Source organism: Aythya fuligula, chromosome 7 (assembly GCF_009819795.1).
Source record: "Aythya fuligula isolate bAytFul2 chromosome 7, bAytFul2.pri, whole genome shotgun sequence".
Lineage (NCBI taxonomy): Eukaryota > Metazoa > Chordata > Aves > Anseriformes > Anatidae > Aythya > Aythya fuligula.
Window position 1 is genome coordinate 13,422,084 of NC_045565.1, and position 25,642 is coordinate 13,447,725.

The 25,642-nt window shown below is 34.7% G+C and overlaps 1 protein-coding gene across 1 annotated transcript in view; it reads left to right on the forward strand.

The window, feature by feature from the left end:
- Nucleotides 1-25,287, forward strand: part of POLR3A (RNA polymerase III subunit A) — a 34,910-nt gene extending 9,623 nt beyond the window's left edge. Inside the window, exons 14-31 of the mRNA XM_032191306.1 lie at nucleotides 1,370-1,508; nucleotides 3,526-3,690; nucleotides 4,008-4,180; nucleotides 5,351-5,462; nucleotides 6,618-6,736; nucleotides 7,901-8,038; nucleotides 9,522-9,692; nucleotides 10,402-10,515; nucleotides 15,289-15,375; nucleotides 15,461-15,543; nucleotides 17,138-17,308; nucleotides 17,990-18,083; nucleotides 18,185-18,277; nucleotides 18,779-18,943; nucleotides 19,614-19,778; nucleotides 20,122-20,253; nucleotides 21,672-21,804; nucleotides 24,717-25,287. Of these exons, the coding sequence (XP_032047197.1) occupies nucleotides 1,370-1,508; nucleotides 3,526-3,690; nucleotides 4,008-4,180; nucleotides 5,351-5,462; nucleotides 6,618-6,736; nucleotides 7,901-8,038; nucleotides 9,522-9,692; nucleotides 10,402-10,515; nucleotides 15,289-15,375; nucleotides 15,461-15,543; nucleotides 17,138-17,308; nucleotides 17,990-18,083; nucleotides 18,185-18,277; nucleotides 18,779-18,943; nucleotides 19,614-19,778; nucleotides 20,122-20,253; nucleotides 21,672-21,804; nucleotides 24,717-24,865 (2,403 nt within the window). The 3' untranslated portion in view covers nucleotides 24,866-25,287. The remainder of the gene's footprint in view (nucleotides 1-1,369; nucleotides 1,509-3,525; nucleotides 3,691-4,007; nucleotides 4,181-5,350; nucleotides 5,463-6,617; nucleotides 6,737-7,900; nucleotides 8,039-9,521; nucleotides 9,693-10,401; nucleotides 10,516-15,288; nucleotides 15,376-15,460; nucleotides 15,544-17,137; nucleotides 17,309-17,989; nucleotides 18,084-18,184; nucleotides 18,278-18,778; nucleotides 18,944-19,613; nucleotides 19,779-20,121; nucleotides 20,254-21,671; nucleotides 21,805-24,716) is intronic.
- Nucleotides 25,288-25,642: the final 355 nt, after the last annotated feature.

The window sequence follows — 25,642 nt, forward strand, 5'->3', positions numbered from 1 at the left end:
AGACAGTCGTTGTGTCTTCTGGTGTTTGTTTTGTATTATATTTGATACTCTAAGGCATAAAGTGCAAAGATCAGAATTCAAGTTGTTTGATGGTTCCTTAGACTGAACAGAGTCAACCTTGCATAGTATGGTCCAGATACAGGATTCCATTGTGGTTCAAACAGTTTGGCTATTGTCCTGTTACTGCCTACTCCAAGACCACCTGCCTGTTGATGGTCATACAGCAGACAAACCTAGCATGGGGCTAGGTTGAGAAACTGTTGTTCCTAGGGTGTGCTGAAGTAGTGTTAAAATGCTCAGCAGTTCTAGGTTTCAATATCCCAACTGTAGGTGGTGTCAAATCTGAGTGATAGTACATTTTAACTGTTAACCTGTCACTGTGTTGAAGATTAAAGAGAATGAATTCTATGTGATTTTTGTTACATCATGTACACAAAAAGTATTGTTAAGGGCTGAATATCTGTGTATCAGTCAGAAACTTGGAAAAGACCTGTAGTATCATTTAATAGAATGGATTAGAGTCTATTAAGCCTTCCTCCAAATATATTTAAGGGAACCTCTATTTGATTAATCTTGTATATAAGGCAAATACTCATTTAGAGAGAATTTTGTACATTTTCTAACTTGTTAAATAGTCATTAAGTATTCATTCATATGTTCTTATAGTCCATAGATAGTTTTAAAACTGTTATATGTGTAATATTAAGGGAACTTCCTGAATTATTCAGAAAGAGAAACTAAAATTTGAATGAATAATAATAACAATAGTAATGTAAAGCAAGTTCAGAGCATTTAGCAATGATATTTAATGTAAACTTTATGAATTTATATGAACTTTTTGATAACAAGGAGTATTGGTTCTTTGACTGCTTCTGTCATTCCAAATGAGTAAATTTAGCACTAGATGTGACAGTTACTTCTGTTTAACTACATGTGAGTGAAGTACATAATTGTATGAATGTTGAGCCTCCTAAAAATTTAAATAGGAAGCATTATATAAAGAATTAAATATAAATGTGGCATCATACTTGGGGAATGAAATAAATGTGGCATTGTATTATTATTTTTTTTAATTTTCTAATCAGGAAGGGAAACGTGACAAAGGGAGAAATAGTATGTTTCAGTAAATTCATGCACATACCTTTACGTAAAGGAGAGCCATTTGTGAATCAGGTCTTACATATTTTCGAAAATGCATAGTACTCCCGTATTCATAATAATGCTATTATGGACTGCCACAAGTATAGTTCAGTATAGAAAGATTACATATTAAAAACAAAAATTTACAATTAAATTCCTGCTTGCTGGTTTTACTGCTGTTGTATCATAAACTCTGTAACTGTATTTCTTGTCCTTTTGTTTTCCTAAGCCTGTAACACTCTGGACAGGAAAGCAGGTTTTCAGCCTCATTCTCAAACCCAGTGATGACTGTCCTGTAAAAGCGAATCTGCGGACCAAGGGCAAACAGTATTGTGGCAAAGGGGAAGACCTGTGTTACAATGATTCTTGTGAGTGACACTTTTAAAGCTCTGTTTTAAAAGCCTTCAGCAAAACTGTAGACACTGTTTTGTTGAGTTCATTGTTGAGCTTACTGGAGGAATTAAAACACTGCCTTGCATTAGTATTCTTGAAATGGAAAAAAATGCATTATTTTTTTTCTCAAAAGTTGAAGTCATGCTGAACATCAAAGAAAAGACTTAAGTGGTTTTTTTTTTGTAGTAAAATTTCTGTTATGAGATAGTAGGCTTATTATGATGCTGAAGTATTTAAAGGTAAGAAAGATAAGAAAAGCCAAGAAGCTTAGGAAGTGATTATGTGGATGGCAAATGGGAAAAAAATTAAATATCTCAAGTAGGGTAGTGATGCAATGATTATAAATCAAACAGTGAAAGGAGTTAGGAAATAAAGGACAGGAAGATAAGAATCTTTTGGAGGTCAGACCATCTGCCATTTGGGGAAGTCGGAGTGGCAAATGGCATGCACAGCATCAGGGTTGAAGAGGCTGTAGGAGAAGAGCAAGGCTTCTCCAATTAATCATTTAACATTATATAGTAACAGTTGAAAGAGAACTTGAGCAGGTGCGATTAGCTCGTCTCCTTGCTGATCATAAATTTGAGCTTAGGTACATAGGTGCGTAGGGAGGAAGCATCGGTTTATAGTAACTCAGGCATGCAATGGTGATGTGAGAAAGAATTCCCATTGAGGACTTGGATACACTCCACACCAGATTCTGACAGATTTCTTTGTTAGACAGGATCACTCTGTGGTTGTCAAGTTGGCTATAAACATGAAGATGCTATTTTTTTCAGCCTGAGAGAATGTAGGGTGAAAGGCAACAAAACAATCCATCTTATTCTCTTGTGTGAACATACACCTTTGTCTTTCCTCTGCATCCTTTTTGTTCTAGAAGATATAGGTTGAATTCCGGTTTTCTGTGTTTAAAAGTAACACGTGCTGCAGAAAACCTTTGTATGGCTCTGTTTAGTTCTCTGAAAAAAATCGGTTCCTAAAGCTAATTAGCTAACACTAATTCTATTCAGAAAATTGTGCAAATTCTCTGAAGTTTCAAGAAATCCTATTACCGTTTTGTAGTAAGTGGTAGAGACCATGGACTTGCAGTTCAAGATGAGTATTTAAATTGGTATTGAAAATACTGAGCGTAGAGTATTATACACATACATTTAGAGTGTTCTGCAGAAAATGATTTAAATTGGATCTATCTTCATATATAAGTTCTTTGAAAGATGCATGATGAAGTTAAGAATTAACATATATTGTATGGTTTGCATACCAAATATGTCTAAATTTTATGTGCAGAAGATACTTTTCTAACTGCATAAAGGCTGAAAGTCACAAGGAAGATTCAGTGCCTGAAATGGAAGGTTGGTGATGAAGCAACAGGAGGTTGTCAAAAAGAGACATTATGTACAGGCCACAGGGCTAAAGTCAGGATGGATGTCTTTATAATATGCTTCCACTATGAGACATCTGCTTTCACTATGTCTTTTAAATTTAAACTGTGCTTCCAGAGGTGAAATGATTATCAGAATCTTTGAACAAAGAGAACTGTAGCTTGGTTTCTGAAGTTTTGTTGGTGTGATAAAAAATAAATCAATCAAGAACTGTCGTTTGCTATGCACAACAGAGGACTTTATTTCTGGACAGATAAGATTAAAACCTTGATTTTGATTAAGGAAGCTAAGTTTAGCATTTTATTATTTATTTTGTCTTTAATGAAAAAGATTATTCAGAAGTTTCTCAGAAGTCTTAAAATAGATACAGTTGCACTTCTAAGGAGGAAAAGTAATACATAAATGTTTGCTTTTCTGGGTAAAATTAGTTAGTAGATAGTCCCCTTAAACATTTCTACAGAAATGGTAAATAGCTAACTTTTTTTTTTTTTTTTTTTGTCCTTCTTTTTTGGTCAGCAATGCATTTATTTACAAACCTGCTCCATAACTGATCACAAGAGTTTAGGTAACGTTTTAGAAAAAATATGAGTTGTTTTTCCTTTTCTACTTGTAGATGTCACAATTCAAAACAGTGAGTTAATGAGTGGCAGCATGGACAAAGGAACCTTAGGTTCTGGATCCAAGAACAATATCTTTTACATCTTGCTGAGAGACTGGGGACAGGTAGAAGCTGCAGATGCCATGTCACGACTAGCCAGGCTTGCTCCTGTCTATCTGTGTAAGTAACACTGAAGTAAGTTTCCTTCTGAAATAGTATCCTAAAGCAGATAAAAAAACAAAAAAAAACAAAAAACAAAACAAAACAAAAACAAACAAAAAAAAAACCAACAATAAAGCATGAATTTTGCTTCAAATACAATGTATCCCATTTAAAAATCAAGGAAACAAACAAACAAAAACACTACAAGCCAAGCAGCTGAAACTGACAAATGGTGAAACAGCTGATATTTACAAATTTTAACATTTCTTGATTTTCATTTCTACTTTATTTCTGTCAGATTGAGTTGATCCTATAATCCTTTTGTTTTATGACAGCTAATCGTGGCTTTTCAATTGGAATTGGTGATGTCACACCAGGTCAGGGCCTGCTAAAAGCTAAGTATGAACTCCTGAATGCTGGCTATAAGAAATGTGATGAGTATATTGAAGCTCTGAATACTGGAAAACTACAGCAGCAGCCTGGTTGTACTGCAGAAGAGACACTAGAGGTAAACATTTTAAATGGACTCACTGTGTATATATATATATATACAGTAGAAAGTTCATGAATATATGCACATAGTTTGTAAAGCTCAAAGGTGTCTACTGAAACTTCAAAATACGAGCAAGTAGGGCCCTTATATACACAACTTTAGTTGTCTGTATCTTCTCTTAGACGCATACAAGCATCTCTATGTTAAATGCTTGCTAAATAGTTAACAGCTGGGATCCTCCCACCCCACTGGAAGTACGGAAGTGACATAGAATAAAATTACACAGGTAATTGAAACAGAGTTAATTCCATGTACCCATGTGTAGTAAGTTAGTTAAGAACACTAACAGCAATGAATCTAGTTCAATAAAAAAAATACTCTTAGTTACAAATCTGTTTTTTGTGTTTTTTTTTTTTCTTTTTACTAATGAGGGCAAAGGTTGAGTGTACTTTGGTTACTTTTTTTTTTTTTTTTTGGTGGTTGGTTGGTTTTCTTTGAAAACTTTGATAAAGAGCAATGAATGTTGCCCAAAAACATATGGACAGGCTCTTAATGAAGTCAACTGAAAAATACCCTCTTCATTGCCTTTAGTGGTTTTAGATGTTTATTCTGTTGGCTATCAATGTCTGTTTTTTATCTTTTAAAAAGTAGAAAGGAAGTATAAAAGGGAAAGGGAGGGGCAGAAAATCCTATGCTGTGCTTTAACTGCCACAGGTGTCTAATCTGAAGTTGTACTCTGCCTGAACAAAGTTTTGCCATGTTTTTCACTATTCTTCTGAGATGCATATGGTTTTTGATATAACTGTTTTCTTAAAAATTGAAGATACTGTCAATGTATAAGTTAAGTCCAAAATTACTTTTTTTTTGTGGCAATCTTTCACACTGAACAGTGAAAAGCTCAGTTCAACGTTTGGTTTAATTAGCTTAAGCTGGTGCTGCTAGCAAAAGAGGTTGTAATGTCCCCAGGTACCCATGTCTTAGCCCAACAAAGAATTATTGTACAGCAAAATAGAAAATTACATGAGTTAAGTTACAATTTATTTTACCCAAAGAAACATCTAATTTTCTCTTAATTCTGCTTTGAAGTTCCTATTGACTACTGACAGTATTGTGGGCAAGTGATAGCACATTGTTTGTGTATGGTATTTTTAACTAATATCACGTCTATGTTTTCTTGGATTTCAGGCTTTGATCCTTAAAGAACTCTCTGTTATCAGAGATCATGCTGGCAGTGCCTGTCTCAGAGAACTCGACAAGAGCAATAGTCCCCTTATTATGGCTCTCTGTGGTTCTAAAGGTATCCGAGCTTTGGAATTAGTTTGCTCATTCCATCTTTTTTCTCAGAGTTACTTGTTCTGTCTTTATAGCTTGTTTTATACAGACAGTTGTGCAAGTACTAAATTCACATTATATGAATTCAAAATGACTCCTCAACAAATAGAGTTTGGCTCTAGTTAACTGAAAGCAAGTTTTTCAGTTCTTTTTACTGTACTGTTAAAGTACCTTTTATTGCATCTTTAATGTATTGGTGCAAGTTGAAAAGCATCCTCTGAGAACTTTAAATGTTCTTAAAATATTGATCTTGAATTAATTTATCAGCATAGAGACATCAGTGGCACTTCCCATTTCAATTACCTGTATCATACACAAAAATCATCCAGAAATGTTTCCTTAAGAAATGGAAATCATTAAGCCATTTTCACTGCTTCCCTTCTAAAGAATATCCTATATAGTACATATTTGTTTTATACTCAAATTCTGATCTGAGCTTTCCTTTGTTCTTTGTAAGATTTTGAAGGAACTGCTTAACTCTGTCTCTGTCTAGAAATTGTGGAAAGCCTCAGGGTGGCATGAGACTACTGCATTTTGAAGACATTCTTCAAAGTCTTACAGAGATATTGAAATCTAAAAAGAAGGCTATATCAAATGTATAATTTGGGAATGTGGGAGTCATCTTTTGCAAAAAACATTCAGCAAATAAGTCTTCTTAACTAGTGACTTAATTCTCTAAGGCTTAATTTGTTGTAGGAATCTTGGTAGACACTGAACCCTTGATTTTAAAAAAAATGTTTTAAATATGCTTGTTGAAAAAATTGTGAAGCAAAACACAGAGGTTAAGATCATGGGATTTATAAACCACAACCCATAATAAAAATTAGGATAATAGAAGGCCCATCGTAAAATAGTGGTGGCATGAATGTCCGTGACTTAAAAACTAAAAAGGGGTTTTAGCTACATAGATAACTAATTTAGTTACTGCATAAATACTGATATGAACAGAACAACAAATAGAAAATCTTTTTTTTTTTTTTTTTTTTTTTAACTGATGCAATTTTAAATGTATTTTTGAAGAATTACTAAACTAACAGATTTTCATAGAACTGAAGGCAATTGAGTCATCAGAGGAATGCTGATATTCCTCATCACTCAATTTTTTTTTCTTCCCCTTCAGGCTCCTTCATTAACATATCCCAGATGATTGCATGTGTAGGTCAACAGGCTATCAGTGGGTCCCGAGTTCCTGATGGATTTGAGAACAGGTCCTTGCCTCATTTTGAGAAGCATTCTAAGGTAATTGCATATGCTTACGGTCCACTGGAAAGAGAAGTGAGACAAGTTAAACTGTTTTGAGAAGGATGCATGATAGGATGTGGTGTCATGGCATGGTGCAGGAAAACAAAAACATGTGGTTAAACATATGTGTGCAACACACATAAAGGGTTAAACATAAAGAGTTCTGAATGTAATTTGGGAATTAACAGTAATGTTGTGAATTGCTGTGGGACATTTTGTTAGCTTGAGTATGGAGTCTGGATTGTTTTTTTTTTTTCAACTAGAATATGTATCATGGGCTCCTTTATACATGGAACAATGGGGAGTTTCATGCACTTGTTAATCCAGATCCATGAGATTTCATTGTTTTGTTTTAACTGCTTGTCTGAATTTAACGATCAGTAGAGAAAGTTCTTTATACCAGTTGTCAGACTTGGTGTGTTATTTAGCTTGTGTGGGATGATAGCCATGACACTGCATGTGTCACTAAATGTCCAAATGTGATTTTCTGAATTCTGTAACATAAAATCTTTTATTTCCTGAAAAAAAAAAAGAAGAAAACCTCCAGGTATTATATGGGGAGGAATGTTAAATTTAACTCCATCTTTTTTTACTGAATTAGAAACTACTGTCTATTAAATAGTGGCAAATGATTAAACTTTCTGTAGTCTATACATTGTTCCATGTGATCATGGAGACAGCATGGTATTGTTTGGCTCAGTGGGATACCTGCATCAAATTCATCGTCAAGAACTTCTCTGAGTTGTGATAGGAAACCATTCAAAAGAGTTAGCAATGTACATACCTCTATATTTTTTCTGGATTCCTTAATTTTCATCATGAATGTTCATATCATCCTTTCAATTCTTTTAGCAATAAGGGAAGCTGAATTGTTAGAAGTTGGTGTGGTGTTTGCAAATAAAGGCTAGAGGCATGGGAAGGTTTGTTGGCAGTGTAAAATCTAGTGTATTAGTTTTGCAAACGTAGATGAGGGTTTTGAAGCCTGAGTCAGACCTAAAATGCATTGAGTTTAAGAGCTAAATGTAACGGAGTCAATTGCTCCATGTTTATGTATCAGCTGACTATTTGTAGGAATTTAGACCACATTTAATATATGTTTTTCTGTTACATACCTAAAGAATAGACTTTGCATTTTAACTTTTTTTCTGCTCTTTCACGTAGCTTCCAGCAGCAAAAGGCTTTGTTGCTAACAGCTTCTATTCTGGGTTGACTCCCACTGAATTTTTTTTTCACACAATGGCTGGTCGAGAAGGTCTGGTTGATACAGCTGTAAAAACAGCTGAAACTGGATACATGCAGGTAACTGTCAGTGGGGTGGGGATTTTATCCAACATGCCAAAGGAGACTATTTCTTTTGTGCTTGTTATGGGGTTGTAAATATATCTTCCTTTTTGTTGTTTATTTTTGATTTAACAGAATTTGTACTGCAGAATAGACTTTGCTCTGTTCTCCAGTACACACATGAGGCTTGTGAAACAGACCTCAAGCAATGGCACAGTAATATGCTTGTATTAAGCTGTTTCGAGTTGGATGTGGGTGATAAAAGCCCTTATTCTAGGTAATTGTTGAGGACTGCTTTCTTAGGTACTGTGTGTGCTTAAAATGCATCTGAGTGCTATTTGGTAAGGTGTGTCCAGGTATCAGTATCATAACATAGATTTGAGTAATTTTTCAGATACAGTATTATATGGCTAAAGCTCGCTTTCAGTATCTGTCATCTTCAAGTAGCAGGTCCCTGGGGCAGTAGGGACTTCAACTTAAAGTTCTGTAGGTTGCTAGTGTCTTTGGCTGTATCTCCTGTAAAAACAAATGACCCTCTGCCAAAGCTCCTTGCTCCTATGAACAGTCTGGAAACTTTAATGGAAATAGTTTAGAATTTTAGGTATAGGCATTTCTCCAAGGTAGTAGTCATTAGAAAAAACAAGATAATGTGGGGCTGAGATTGCATTCAGAAGTACACAAGCAACTTCACGAAGTTAATGAAATGAGTTCATGTTGGGGTGATAAGCTGGTGAGACCACTTGTCTCCCAAACTTCAAGAACAATTTTTGTATATACATATGTACGTAAATATAGTGTGCAACCTGCAAATATTTTTTGTTGTCAACTTTTACCCTATATAAATAGCACTTTGAATTTGGAACAAAACATCTCTTAGCTTCTATTTTATCTCAACTTATTATTCCTCATTGAAAAAAAAATACTGGTTTATATTCCTTAGTGAGCTAATTTACATTGATAGAATGATGAAATCCATCTTTCAAGTAAAAAGGTTCTTAAACACTGATGATTCATAGCATGCCTTCTTTATTGGGAGATGGAGGAGAGAAAATGGTAGCAAAGGGATTTCCCACTACAGTGAATCAATATAAGAGACAGTAGATAGTTAATACTGGTGGACAAATGGCAACTACAGGCTTTAAAGGATGAGCTCTCTGTTTTCTGTCAGTGAAAATAATTGTTTTGCTGCCATACAAAAAAATTGGTCTTGCTTGAGAAACAAGCCCGATTGGAAGAATACGAGACATGGAAAATTAAGTTTCTTTGTCATAAACGACTGTAAAAACTCTTTGGACTAAAATAGGTTATGGGAGTTTAGCATATAGAATTTCTGTAGTATAGGAAACAATGTGAGAACAAAATTTAAAACAAATTTTATTATTTCTGCTTTTAATACTTAGGGGAATGTACAGTGAAGCTGTAGGTGTATGTACAGAATCCCAACTAATAGATACTTTTAAAGAGATCCCATTTACCTCCCTTGTACCTTTTTTTCCCTTAGAGGCGGCTGGTAAAATCTCTTGAAGATCTTTGTTCGCAGTATGATTTGACAGTCAGAAGTTCTACTGGTGACATTATTCAGTTTATTTATGGAGGAGATGGCTTGGATCCTGCAGCTATGGAAGGGAAAGATGAACCACTTGAATTCAAGCGGGTTCTAGACAATATCAGAGTAAGTATTACTGAACTTTTTGTTGGAAGTGTGAAAAGACTGCAAAGCTTAAAGGAGTAAGTAAAAAATTATGCAGAGATTATGCAGAGACTTGTTTTAATTAAATATATTTTTTTAAATCACCTTTATGGTGGTCCTGATCACAGCCTTCCAGCATGTGTATGCAAAGAGTTATAAATGTATTTTTACATCAGAACAGAGCAGCTGGAACTAAACTCAACAAGTGGTGAAAAGGAGAGTTTTCTTTAGTGCTAAGGTATATTTCTAGGGTTTAATACTAAACAGTAGCCAAGTTATTATTGTTTCAGTTGTGTACTAAGTAAGATTAAAATTACAGAGTAATTCATTAATAAATCAAGACATGCATGTTTTTTATGTTGGACTGCTTTTTAAGTCATTGACCTAGCACACTGATGAATAACTTTGTAAATGTTGTGATGTGTGAAAACAGGATAGTGTGTGTTTTGTTTTTTTTCCGTAATCTGAGTGGGATGATTTGAAACAATTAGGAATGTGCATGCATATCCCTTCAAGTTTCATTAGGAAGACACGTATATGGCCCTTCACAATAGTCAAAGATAGAATTCTTGTGTATTTTTTTAAATTAAACTGTTAATCAGTTATGTTTCTGTTTATCTCTGTTCAGTCTTTACAATAAAGTTTTGTATACTTTATGTGAAGTTGTGAAGTATTTTTTTTCCCTCTTAAGGCTGTATATCCATGCCGAAGTGAACCAGCCCTCAGTAAAAATGAATTGGTGTTAACATCTGAATCTATCATGAAGAAGAATGAATTTCTTTGCTGCCGAGACAGTTTTCTGCAGGTGAAGCCATTATGTCACTTTGCTATCACATTTATTAACTATACCTTATAAATCAAGGAAGTTATATAGAATGGTTTTATCAATCTGCAGGAGAAATGGCTGAATTTTATGCATTAATAGCAAGAATAGAAGTTTGCTTGTTAATATATTTCTCTGTGTTTTGGGGGTGGGGAGGTAGGACAAGTTGTTCTTGCTATAGGTGATGTTCGCAGTGACCACAGAAACAAGAAATTAGAGAAGAATCTAGTGATTTTTTTTTGTGTAGGAGTGAGCATTGATCTGATCTGAGATGCCTTGTTGGAATTTCTGTTTATAGCACGAAATGGTACAGTAATTAACATGCTTCATCTGGGATGTCAGAAATTAAATAATTTTCAATTACTATATATAGCAGACTATGAGCATCAAGTTTCATGATCCTCTTTATACATTGGTTTTGATATTATCAACCTTCTGAATAACTTCTTTAAGGCATTTGCTTGTTCTCCTTTAATATATGTTCTCCTTTAATATAAATTCTATACTTATACCTATGTATGTTGCTTTCCTTTGATACTAACCCAGCAAAAGTCTTCAGCCATGTGAAGTGTTTTGCTTGAAAGCGCTTTATCTTCTGGGAGATACCTGCATGTCTTCCAATGATGAGAGAACATTCACATGACTTTTCACTTTGAGTTGTGAAAAACTGTTCTTTCAAAAGAGTATTGAGTGTTTAAGTACTTAGTCTCAAGTATAGATACTTTCATATTTTAGGAGAAATTGATTAAAACCTGTAGAGTTAACCTGGGTGTGTATATGTGAAATGTGTATATGTGTATTTGCTTGACGAACTTTCTGATATCTGGCAATGACTACAATATGAATTTAGTAACCTGCTTTTGGAGGGGTTCTTTTGAGTAGATCAGAGCGCTTCAGAACTGTGAGGTGACAAAACCAGTAAGAAACTGGATTTGTAACTCCACTGCTGGAGTAGGGTAGAGAAATCGATTATATCTGTATTTGAAATACTCTCTATATCTTATGCACCTGTAAAGAAAAAATAAAATTATATATGGTATATATACCATGTGTATATATATATAAATATATATATATATACACACAATGGAATCCAGCTTCAGAGATAACGCTGTTCTTTTTAAGGTGTGATTCTTTTTTTTATCATATCAGTAAAAATTATATCTGTCCTTCTGAAAAATGGTAATTTATTTACATCACAGTAATGGTTATGAGCTTCACTTCTGATTTTTAAGTTTCAGATACGGTTACATTTTCTTCTTTCCTTTTCTTTTTTTTCTGTTCGTCCTTGAAGACATTAACTGAAACAGGTTATGAAAAATATAATGAGGTAATTGTAGCATGTGTGTGCACTGTGTGAGCATTAATGTTAGTGCTTTTAGCTAAAGATGTGTGTATAGTGCTAAAGTAACTGATTAGCATATATACATTACTGCTTGTTAAATTCTAAGGTAGGTGTTCATCCCAATAATTTGACCGAGTCCTTTTTTTAGTGATGACAACCGTGAATCAATTAATTCCCAGAGTCAAATTGGAAGATTTTGAAGAATTTGAGAATTTGAGGAACCTTTCCTTTGGTACACAACATTCCATTCTAAAATGCATTCTTTGAATTTGCATGGATATTAACATGAGGTTTTTGATCTTTTCCTCTCCCTTCCTCTACCTTTCCCTTCCAGAACAGAGACATTTTTACTGCTGTTATTTTACAAGGAGGTTATTATAATGGCTTTATCCACTTCAGTCTAGAAAACAGGACGTCCAAATAGCCTGTTTCAAGCAGATTAGCATTCTTTCAGCCTGCGCTGTGTCTGCACTGGAGGGAAATAAACTGATGAAAAAGTATATTGTTGGCTGGAACAGCTCATCAGGGCTTAATGCTGTAATGCAAGCATACTTGAATATATAAAGATACAGCTAAAGGAAAATTTATATTTTTCTTCATATGGAAATTACAAAAAAAAAAAATTAGAAACCTACAGAATCTAGAAATAAATAATCATAAATCTTTTTTTTTTTTTTTTTTTTTTTTTTTTTTTTTTTTTTTGAGATGGTAGGAGACAAGCACTAGGAAGTGTGATGCAAATCTAAAAAAGGCTTAGACAGTGAGTGGCACATGGAGAACTTGCCTGGTGGGTCTGACTGGGCTTGAAAGGATTCCTGCTTAATCACGTGGGATGTTCTGTACCACTTGGTAATTCAGTAGTAATTCAGTGGGCTTCTCAGCATTGGAATTGGCAGTGCTTCAGATATGTAAAAATGGTACAAGTACCTGAGTGAGGAGGCTTTATACCCTGGATGCATGCAAACTGCTGTTTTCACTGAGTGTTGGCTGTGTAGATCACTGAGTCGGTTTGGTGCCTTTTTGGTAAAATTGTCCTGACAAAAAAACTTTGTAGGTTTGGACTGTGGGAAAAATGACTTCTTAAGCATGCTGTGGGAGCTGCATAGCTGTGCTGATGGAGCATTGCACTGAAGATGATAACTCAGACGGCTGACTCTTTGCTTAGCCTGTCTCTACGTTTTATTTTTAATGTCAATTAAGCCATAGTTTACATGAAGTGCCAAAATATAAATGAAAGTTGAGAGAAATAGTTAATTTTCTCTTTTGCTTGAGTAAAACGTTTTGACAATGAAAAACATTCCTCTTCAGAGATGTATCATACATTTCTCACCGTTCTTTCTTTGCTCTAGTACAAGGAAATAATGTATCATTAGAGTACCCTACATTTACTCTGCAGGAAGATATGTAACAGAATGATTTAATTTGTTAGAAGTTTAAAAACAAACAAACAAATATATTTTAGTACTGGGGGACTGTCAAAGAGAAACAGTTGATGATAAAATAGGCCACAATGGTATTTACAGTCTGTGCAATGCTAATTTGGTGTTTTGTCTTTCCTATTGCAGACTTAGCCCATATGGCCACATGACGAATTTTTCCATCAGTATAACAAGGCTTTTGGGTTCCTGTGGTTGTTACTATTATTATTCCCCTGGTTTTGTATGAGTAGATGAAAACACAAAAGAGCTTAGTCTATGTTGTTCTGGAGGGAGAAGTTAGTGTCATGCTTTCTGTCTTCCCTTTCCCCTTTCTACCCCTCCACAAAAGAAGCATCTTTCCAAGTGGAGTGACTTTTAAAGGATCTCTCTGCTGTGTTTTCTCTCTAGATAAAGTGTTCTGAGTGATCTTCTCCAGTATTCACCAGTCCTATAGTATTCTTTTTTTTTTTTTCTTTTTTTGTAATCCAACCAAATTAAAAATATTAATCTTGCCAATACCACATTATTGCTTAGAACTTATTTTAGGAAAAAAAAAACATTATCTTAAGATTTCAGTGTCAAAAAAAACCTTCCGAGTCACACAATATTTCATTTGTGAATTACAGTGACTTACTACAGGGCAAAAGGGGCAGAAATGTATGAATGCAACTTGTGTCATCCAACTGGGCAAAAACTTGAAGCATCCATTCCAGCAGCACATTTCTATTGTGAATTCTTTCATTTGAACTTTGTGCTAGTATTCACAGAACATAATGAACTGTCTGCAAATACTTGGAATACCATTAAGAGTGTTAGATTTTGAAAATCTGAGGATTCTGTTATGATATATTGTGTTTAGATAATTGTCTATGAATGGAGTCATAAAAAAGGGCAAAATGCTCAAATATTTACTCAATTTTGCAAGTAATTTTCAGTGCTCAGCTATTGCAGTAGTTGGAAAGAGTTCAGTACTGAGTGAAGAAGAGGGGATACTTGGTCTGTTTAGCAGGCTGGGCTGTCAGGGTATAAATGGACTCTCAAAATCTAACTTGTTGGTCCTCCACAGAGGCTTCCTTAAATCATTATTGAAGTAGATGGAAATGATTCCCTCTTGCTTTTTGTTCACGTTTTGGTTTTGGTAAGCCTCTTATGGTAACAGCTTGCACAGAGTCCACTTGCGTGAGCAAGCTTAATCATATTTCATGACTTCTAGTGTACATATCTATACCCAAAGCCCGAATGATGTTTCATAGAAACTTTGGATATATTTCCAACCGTCTTGTTTCATTTTCTATTCCAGTGAAGACATACTTTGGCGTAATCATAATAAGAAAGTGACTGGCTCATGTATTAATATTACTTGTTGAATGCACTTTTTTGCAAGATCTCTCCACAGCATGGAGAAGTTGATATTTGAATTATACTAGGTAGACTGATATATTTATATCGGTTTTGAGTGTTTGTTTATATTTTATTTATTTTTTGTTCCATATTCCCTGTTAAAGTACATCTTAAATCTCTGAAACCTATTCAGCAGGTATTCTTCACTCTTTATTTTATTGCTTCAGTCTTTTCACGTTGACTTATTTTGAATACTAAGAAATGAGAGAGAATGGTTTTTGTGTCAGTATTTTCAGAAAATAATGATTTTGAGGGTTTACTTAATATGACTTTTTTTGATGGGAGAACTTTGAAGTTTTGGTGAGTGGTGAGTAGGAAGGAAGGATTGTCAAGTCTTTTGTTTTCAGTGTGTGCTCAGGAAGGATGCTTTTATTCAGTGTCAACCATATTCCTCATGTGCTGCTACTAATTTGTGGTTACACAAGAGTGAATTTGGTGTGTGTGTTAAGTTTTGATGTTTCTCTCTTCATATTGTACAGATAATTTTTTATTCTAAACATTTCATTTGGATCTCTTATCAAATACCTTCATACTGAAGATCTCAATATGAAGAACGTAACTTTGCTTACTGTTGTTTTCATGTAATTTCAGGAAATTAAAAAATTCATCAAAGGTGTTTCTGAGAAAATAAAAAAAACAAGGGACAAGTATGGCATCAATGACAATGGCACAACAGAGGTAAATACTTTCAATGGGGTAATAATGTAGTTATTTTACGTCTTCATAAGCTATTCCTTCTCCAAGTGTTCCATTTCCTTTTCAGCCACGAGTTTTGTATCAGTTGGATAGGATTACACCAACACAACTGGAGAAGTTTCTAGAGACATGTAGGGACAAATACATGAGGTAAGTTTGGGGCTTGTTTTCTCTCTGCTTGTTTATTTTGCCAGCTTAGTATCTGTTGCTTTGTTTGCAATCTAGGAGTAACTCAAAACTGAGTCTTTGCTATTGTTACTCTGAAAATGTTGGTTTTAGTGTTACTACAAAACAAATAAAGAACAAGAAACAGTTTTCCCCAGTGACATGAAATTTGCAAGACTAAGGTTAAATGCCAAAATGTCAAGCATTAACATCTACAGGTGGATCTGTTAAGGCAGTGGTGAGCCTTGTATGACAGTTCTTGAAGTTTGACACACCTGAAGTTTTCATCTTTCTGTCTTGAATCTTAATGAGATTCTTTTGTTAAAGATCCTCATGACTAACTTTTTTTGGTTTCCTGTAACATAGCAGATAAAATATTTTACATTTCTTTAATCTTCGTATCAGGAGACTTGAGTGTAGAAATCTATCTGCTTGCATTTGGGCACCTGTCTTCTGAAATAGTACTAGTCATATCTGCAAGCACAATCTTCTTCTGTATTTCCTTACCAGTTATATCCACAAATTGCATTTTGACAGCAGTTTCTGGTAAAAGCCAAAAGCAATGTGATTCGGAAGGAGAGAGGATATTGTTTAAATAGCAACATTTTTATACCTGCTGTTGGACATGTTCCCTTCCTCCTCCTCTTGCAGGAGATTTTTGCAAACCTCCAAAGAGACCATGAGCAGTTTTATTTATTTATTTATTTTATTTATCTATTTTATAAATATATTTATTTATGTATTTCATTTATGTATTTTTTTTTATTTATTTTATATTTATTTATTTAAACAGAAACTGACCTAAATAGGTCAGTTTCAAATCAATAACAATCTTTGTGGTATTGAGCTTTAAGTTCAGAGGTTGTGTTTGCTCTAGAAAAGCTAATCACATCAGACTCTTTGTGAGCCTTAAGAACGCTAACTTCAGGATCTGAAGAAAATTGTAGGGAAGAATTGTAAACCAGTTGGAGATCGCATGATATGGTGTAGCCATCTTCATTTTCTATCCTGTAATGACAACCAGTTATTAGAACAGAAATTTTAGAAAGAGGCAAATGTGGGAATGAGCCCATTACATGCATAACTTGAACGGGAAGTAAGTAATATAGCTTAAGAATTTGCTGGAAACAAGAAAGCAGTAATATTTGGATTTTGCTCTGATTAGAAGCAGCCTGCATAAAAATTTATTAAAGAATAAATAAATAATTAAATAAATAAGTAATGGTCTGTTCTGCTTCAAAATATAAAGGGGAATTTTGGAAATACTAATGTATGTGAGTTCCATGAATGGCAAACCCACAGTTTACTTCTTGATGGTTTTGAGGAGAAGGAGCCAAGCATTTTATCTTTTCTGTTAGGGATGTTATTGTGGGGCTGTGGAATGTGTATATAACAAGGCATGCTCTTGCCTTGAATGAGACCAGTGTCTTTGAGTATTGGTGACCTTTTAACCTCTCTAAAAAGTAATACGCTTCTCTTATATCTGCCAGAAGAGTTGCTGTCTTTACTTGTGTAGGATTGCAAGCCTTACTGAGTTCTGAATCTTCCTGTATTTTTTATGAAACCATTTCTTTCTCAGGGCACAGATGGAGCCTGGTTCTGCAGTAGGAGCCCTTTGTGCACAGAGTATTGGTGAGCCTGGCACACAGATGACACTGAAGACTTTCCATTTTGCAGGGGTTGCTTCAATGAACATTACTTTGGGTGTGCCAAGAATCAAAGAAATTATTAATGCTTCAAAGGCAATTAGGTACTAACATTGTGGGTTTGGTTTGGTTTTCATTTCTTAATCTTTTTTTTTTTCTTTCCTCTTTGCCGAAGTGAAACCTGATGAATTTTTAACATTCTGATTTCTGGGATTTATAGTATAGCATTTCCCTGTTGTTGGTAACATGCTAGATGACATTGAATGCTAAATGACCCGAATGAGAAAAATCTAGCTTCAGTACAACTAAGTGATGGTTTAAAAACAGAAATTAGAAATGTTTGTTTGTTTTTGTTTGTTTGTTTCTTTTGGTAGTAGTGTATTTATTTATTTATTTGGAAATTAAATTAACTAAACTTGTTAATTAATTATAATATTGTGTTAGGCATCTCTCATATTACAAAGCTTACCATTGTTTAGTGGTAGCCAAAACTACCTGGGTATACTGGAGGTATTCTTAAGCAGTACTGGAATTCTGTAGGCCATCACAATAGTCCCTAATGTATTATTATAATCTCTTTTGTTTGTTTATTTTTGCCATCCTGCAGTACATAAATGATAACTTCCTTCAAAGTGACTGAGGAAGCTGAAGGTCTTCCTTTTTTTTTTAATATTAATCTAGATAATGTGATAAGCTTCATAAGGAAAGCTTTAATTCAAATTGCTATCTGTAATCTAGCATAGCAATATCCTAAATCTGTTTTCTTGCATGTTTATTGTTTGTAGCACACCTATTATAACAGCACAGTTGGACAAAGATGATGATCCTGATTTTGCTCGTCTGGTTAAAGGAAGAATTGAGAAAACATTATTAGGAGAGGTAGGAAATATTGTATTATTGGTAATGCCTTAAATGTAAATGTTAGCCAATATAGGGCATTTTAACCGTTTTCACATACTAACTGTTTTGTCCTTTTTAAGATATCAGAATATATTGAAGAAGTGTTTCTTCCAGATGATTGTTTCATCCTAGTGAAGCTGTCTCTAGAGCGCATTAGACTACTGAGATTAGAGGTAGGTTTTTGAGCTCGTAATCAGAATGTGCTTTGGGAAGGATCCAGGTCTTTTACTCCTTGCACGGAAACAAAAATCAGACCCATGAAACTGAAAATAGAAAGAAAACCAAGGATGTCCTGTGCCAATATTAAATCTGTTGTGTCTTTTTTTTTAATTAAAAAAACAAACAAACAAACAAACTTGTAAATCAGATAACTTTTTCCTCTATTTTCCTCTATTTGGAAATTAGAATGTGAATTAGTTTCTTAGTGTCATTTTCAATACAAGAATGATTTTATTTGTCTGTCTGTTAGGAACATACTAACCTGTATGTACCTTCAGTATAGGATGGTATGTCATGTAACTTGTAAGAGTAATTGGTTTTATGTTGTTTTTTTTTTCTACATTCCACTTTTGATTTTCTGTTGAAAGAGCAGAAATATTGACTGCTGCATGTCTTTGAGCACATTGACATATTGAGAGATATTTAGATGTTTGCTGACTAACTCTTGCCTGCAGGTGAATGCAGAGACTGTGCGCTACTCAATTTGCATATCTAAACTCAGAGTGAAGCCTGGGGATGTTGCTGTCCATGGAGAAGCAGTTGTATGTGTGACCCCTCGTGAAAATAGCAAGAGTTCAATGTATTATGTATTGCAGTCCCTGAAAGAGGAATTACCAAAGGTAAAAATGTGGACTTTGTTTTAGGAGGTGTTTAGTAACAATAATCTGGGGTTTTATAGTGGGAAGATGAAGTATTTCTTATCAGTATTGACAAGATTGAAGGTAATTTGAGCATATTTATTACTGATGTGCAGTTGAAACTAAGACTCCACCACTAAATGTTATAAATAAAAAAAGAAGCCTTGGTACCTAGCCTTCGTTACAACACTTATTGAAGCATTCTGAGTGCAGCAGCTGTAAATGTATGAACTGATTATCTTCCTGTAGCTCCATCTAGAGTTGAACCACGTTGACAGTATCTGATGTTTTTGCAGCTTTGTGTGAGGATAACTGTCTACTTCTTGCTTTTAAAAATATTGATGAGTGAACCTAACAATTGGCAGGATGCACTTGCAATTGTGTGGACCTACTCTTCAGAGAGATAGGTTTGAATGTAAGGATATTTGGAATGAAATAGAAAATGTAGGTACTAAGTAAGGTTAACAGTACGGTGTGAACATTACGTTTGTACTGGCATATTTAAGAGTGAAATCTGATTTCATATCTATCTTAACTCACTATCTACACCAAAGAGTGAAGCTTCAAAATCAGTTGGAATACTGATTGGGGTCAGTCCTTTATATTGCATTACTCTATGCATCAAAGTTACTTGGGTTTTTGTTTTGTGAAGGTTGTAGTGCAAGGTATACCAGAGGTTTCCCGAGCTGTCATCCATATCGATGAACAAAGTGGTAAGGAAAAATACAAACTTCTAGTTGAAGGTGATAATCTGCGAGCTGTTATGGCTACTCATGGAGTGAAAGGCACAAAAACGTCTTCTAACAACACTTATGAGGTAATGTTTAAATGTGTATTGTGGTGGTTGTTGTTGTTGTTGTTTTTTTGTGTTGTTTTCTTTTTTCCAGTAGAATCTTGATTACAAGTGCTTGTTTGTGCTCAGATGCCACAATTTATATCTAATCAAGTCTGATTTCACTAATAGTTGTCAGAATGCATTAACACAAGAGAATAATTTGTCTGGCAGCAGACTTCAAAGCTTTTTCTATAAATACTTTTAAAACAAAGAAATACAAAATGATAATAATGGAAATAGAGTGTTATCTGACATCAGATGGTATTTGTTCCAGGAACATATGTGCTCCAACGTTTTTATGAAGTCTATTTGATCTTTCTTGCAGGTAGAAAAAACACTAGGAATTGAAGCTGCTCGGACCACCATTATCAATGAGATTCAGTATACTATGGTGAACCATGGTATGAGCATTGACAGGAGACATGTTATGTTACTGTCTGATCTAATGACTTACAAGGTTTGTACAGTGCTTTTTTTCAATGTTACGTTGACCTGCTTATACAAATTAATTTTACTGTCTTTGAGAAGAACAGGTCTGAAGAACAGGAACTCCAGTTACAGATTTAAAGAATTGTAAGTGGTACAAACCAAATACTGTTGATTGTGTATCAAACAAAAATGTTTTATCTAGTTCTTGGAGGGCAGATGAAAATTCTATTTTGATAGAAGACAAGTTGATATAAGGAGTAGAGAATCATAGTTTCATATTCAAAATCTGAAGCTTAAAAATTGCAGGATGAAAATCAACTGTCTGAATAACCATCCATGCAATTTAAGGCTTGCTGTGCAGAAAACCACATGGGGTGTGGTTCATAGCAGCTGCACTGTGTAGATGAGCCTAAGAATACAGACATTAGATGGAATCAGATTACGTTTAGAGTACAAACAGGCTTCCAGAACTTGTTAATAAAAGCATCCTATCCATTCTTTATTAACTTTTTTTTTCTTCCTTTGCATCTGAAATGGTGGTGGTGTATTGTGTTGCTTTTTTTTTTCTTTTTTTGGAGGGGCGGGTGGGGTTGTTTGTTTTTTTATAAAGGTATATATAAGTACACTTAGTGAAGTCCAGTTTTTCCGCTGCTCTTTGCCAGAGGACAAGGGTTTAATTTGGGTAAAATGGATGGAGAAGTTGAGACTTCTCCCAAAACTGTAGGGCTTTGTACTGAGCTGCAACAGTCCCCAGGGTTGGCTGTGCACAGCTGCCACACAATGAGGAAAAAGGGCATTGGAGTGCACTGTTTTACACTTGTTGGACTCCTAGCATGCATGCATTCTTTTGTCTGTACTTCTGACTTGTGCTACAAAACTGCAGAGTCAGTTATAACTCGGATGTTTGTTAGAAAGAGGCAGAGATACACCAAGATAGTTTAAAAAGAAAAGCTTTTTTCTTTTTTTTTTTCTGGAGAGTGAAAAAATAAAGATTTTACATGTTCTTTAATTTCCTGGAAGCTGAAATCAAATTTATCAGTAGACAATAGGCAGTAGCTTGAGTATAGTGCTTTCATAGCATTGCTGTGAGAGACTACAGAAGTTTGTGGCTCTGCAACCTAATTGATCTGTTTTTTCTCATGTCCATGTTTCTGTCAATCTTAGTAAGATACTTTCTGAAGAAAGAGTATTAATAACAGTTATAACTGTTTCTGTAGTATATGAGTGTTCTGTTCGGGTTTATTGAAATATCTTTTACTACAGAACCTTCTGGATGTCTAGCTGTGAAGCAGCCTATTACAAAACTGCTGTATTATAGACAGTACTTCATTTACTAGTTGTTCCATGTGCAAAACACATCTCTGTTGTTCACTATTTGCTTCTTTAACAAGTATAACTTGAGCCACTGTTATGAGAGTCTTTCTTTGGGTTTCTCTATCACTCAAGGGTGAAGTGCTGGGTATTACCAGGTTTGGACTGGCAAAAATGAAGGAAAGTGTGTTGATGCTGGCTTCTTTTGAAAAGACTGCAGACCATCTCTTTGATGCTGCCTACTTTGGACAGAAGGATTCTGTTTGTGGTAGGTATTGCAAATTTTGTTGCTGTTTGAGGTCCTCATTCAGCAGCTGTAAAGCTCATGAACACGTATTAGATTTTTTAGCCTTTCGGCTTAAGTGTCAAAGACTTCAGGTCTGAGGCTGATCCATGGTTCCTGATCCTAGAAATTTGGTGGATTTTTCTCTACTTGTCACCTCCGTCAGAGATTTTGAGAGCAGCTGGACATTTGTCTTACATTCCTTAAAGTAGACGTGGATTTATGTGGATTTTCTGTCTCTCACTACTTAGATAAAGGAAATACCAGGACATTTGTCCCATTATCAGTAGTTATGCTTTTTCAATTGCAAAAGTTTGTGCATCTTCAACAGCTAGAGCTACCTAAGGAATCTAGTACCCCACTTAATATTTAAGTTTCCAGAGAAGTAGAAAGACATTTATTTTTCAGGTAATATAGGTGAATTTTGTCAGTACTCAGAACAGAGATGGTCCCTGTCCTGAGAAATTTATTTCTAAATATGTTTTTTTTTTTTTTTAAGTTTTAGAGATAACATTAATGTCCAGTAAATTGTCTTTTCACTGAAGTAATGAAGGAATCTGACAAGAATTTGTTTCAACATTTGTCTCAGTTTTGCATTTCTGCTATGTATTATTTGGAATGGAAATATTTTTTAGTTTTGTTTTTCCTCTCCTTTAACAACATTCCTCCCAGATTTCATTCTCCTTTTGGAGTTATTTGTTAACAAGTCTCTATCTAGTAAGTTAAACTGGGAAAAGAAGTCAAATATCTTTCACCCTTTTTATCAAGTGTTTAAGGCCTACAGTCCAGGAGCTGTAACTACTCATTTAGAGTTTCTGGGTGCTACTGAAGTATAAATATGATTGTGTTAGGTTAAGGTTTGTTAGTTTGTGTGTATTTCTTGATGGTCTTAAAAAGGGCAGTCAGCTCTTTGTAGATGGAATGTTTTCTGAATCAGTGGAATCTGTTAGAAATGTTTGTATTACTAGTCTGCATTTTAAGTCACTGGAGGCTCTCCAGCCTCCCAAGTGGGTGGGATTTTATTAATTCTTTCTATCATTCTGCCCAGGGTTAAAGCAAAAATCCTATGGCAGAATGATTATGTCCTTACTGACCTAGTAAGATCCTGTTTTGAATGATATGGAAACCAAAGATACTTTTGTGTTGTCTTCTATATAAATGGTTTAGTTCAAGAAAGGAAACAGAGTGGACAAAACAGAAAATGGTTGTCTGTGTCCCAAAACAGAAGAGATTTACTGGATTGCTTATAAGAAAAATTGCTGTGCTGCTGCCTGACCTGGTCATCACTATTTATCTCTTTGAATTGCTATGAAAAGAGTATCTCACATTCTGCATCTGCAGAGCAGGAAAACATATAAACATGGCCAAGAAAAGTGAGCATGTGCCCACTATCAGCATAGGTGATTCTCCAGAATGTCTGGAAGTAGTTGTACACCTTTGAATTTCTCATATTTTAAGAGGCATTTTTTTTCCTTTGAGAAAAACGGGCAATGCTGATTCATGCCTTATGTACATGAAGATGATGTATTTTTTTTTCTGCAAGTTGCTGATGCCACCTTTCAGTGGGCAAAATGGATTCCTAGAATTCATTAAACTGAGAACATATATAACATCCTTGGTTATATATGTTCTATATATGAGCAGCGTGTTCTGTCCATACATCTCCTGCTCAATGTGACTACTGCTAGATGCTGCAAAAGGAAGTGGGAAGGAAGGGCTCCTGGTTATATAATTGCAAGCACTGGCAGGGGAGAAGGAATTCCAAAATCTAAATGCTGTTCACATGGTTCAGAGGCTGGCTCACCTTGAACTATTATTATGCAAAACTGGGAAAGCTTTACTTAGTTAAGTTTAAGAAAGGTGTTTCCTTTATGCATTGCAACATGTATGCTCTAAGGGTACATAAAGAGGTGGGACTAAATTTACAATAACGCCTAAGATTTCTATTACATATTCTTCTTTTTTTTATGTGCATAATGCTGTGTAGAAATGCAACACTGGACTAAGAGTGAAAATATCGAATCTTCACTTGCATAGGAAGAAATAATCAGATCTTGCCAGAACTTTAAGGAAATGAGTTTTCATCCTACGATGTGCATTCAGATGTACTGTTCCTTATGACTTATAGATGTATTTTTTAAATGCTTATATGAAGGACAGTATTCTCATGTTCCTGAGTATGTGTGAAATTTTGTGTTTGGATTGTAACTGTAGGCAGAAGTAAAAACACTGGTATCTAGCAGCTTACTTTTAATATAGAATATTTTTTAGAAGAATTGTATACATCAGTGTATTTGGAAGATATGTCAGGACATTGCTGTGAAATTTTGTAGCTATGAAAAATAATAGAGACAGTCTAAGTCTTTGAGTTCAAACCAAGCTCTTTTTGAATAATGAAAATGCAATAAATAAATCAAAAAAAAAATCCAAACTAAAGTAGTAAGTACACCTTTTTAACAGGAAATTGCAGGAGTTTCAAGGGAGCTTGGTCAGATTTGACTGAAGTCTTTGCACTGAGTTAGTAAAAAAATTAATATGAAGTGACTTCGCTGTGGTACCTTCTTATGTTGGCACCAAATGGAACATGTCTTCTCTGAAAAAAAAAACAAAAAACAAACCTTCTGGAGCTCTGTCATTGCTAGAGGTCATGTTTAGATTAGATTGAATTTTTCCCTGGGTATCTAGAATAGCAATAGCACCAACTAAGTAACATAATGATCTAACATTCTGATAACCGTAACATTTAAGTTCACATAGTGAGGAGTCTTGGCCTTCAGATGTGAGGTTCAAAGAGATGTTATAGGTAATGTGTTCAGAATGGGCAAATTAAAATATATAAGGGTCTTTACTATTTGGGTGTTCAATGTATTTTTGTTTTTGTTTTTTCCCCTCCCCAGGTGTTTCTGAATGCATCATCATGGGAATTCCAATGAATATTGGAACAGGACTTTTTAAACTTTTGCACAAAGCAGACAAAGAATCAACACCTTCTAGGAGGCCTCTGATATTTGATAATAATGAGTTTCATATTCCGATTGTTACGTAGCACTCGAGTATAATACCAGATAGAAAAACAAGAAATAGCAAGAAAACATAATTTAAGAAAGTGTTTTATCAGTGCTGCGTGTCTCAATAACTGAATTGGTAGGTGAAATACTAGCAGAAGAGTAGCCCAATTGTTTACCATCTGTTGTTTGTACGGACTCTGATACAAGAAGCTTCTCTGCACGTGAGAGTAGAAATACATTTAAGGTGGATTTCAGCTGATGGTTTTCTTCCTGTAGTAACATGCTTTGGAATGACCTGACACTGTCAGTACCTTATGAAAATGACTTCCCAGGCTAGTTGATGCTCGTTTGTAGAGGAGGAAGCAAGTTTGCTTCCTCACCACCACAAGTCAAGTTCTGAAATTTTGACATGTACTTTATGCTGCCTTATGAAGAAAAAATAAAGTGTTCAGGATATAATATATGTTACAACATACATGTTTGTTTTTTTTTTTTTTTCTTTTGTTTTGTTTTTTAGTAAATTACCTATAGCTAGCTTACAACACATGATGAGAAATAATTCTCTTTCAGGTATTCTTGTGGCATGGGTGAAGGAAAATTGAAATGCATGTTAAAACATGGTGTTGTAGGAAAAGAAGTGCTGTACTTGGAAATTTGTGTGTTGTGTGGGTGGATATCAAGTGTCAAAGCTACTGTTGCCATGCATTGTGGTTCTGTAGGCAACTGGAGCTTCTTGTAGACAAACAGGATTGCTAAAGCTTCATAGTAAACCCACAAATGCTTGGGAAAATAATCCACAACACTTGCTCATTATT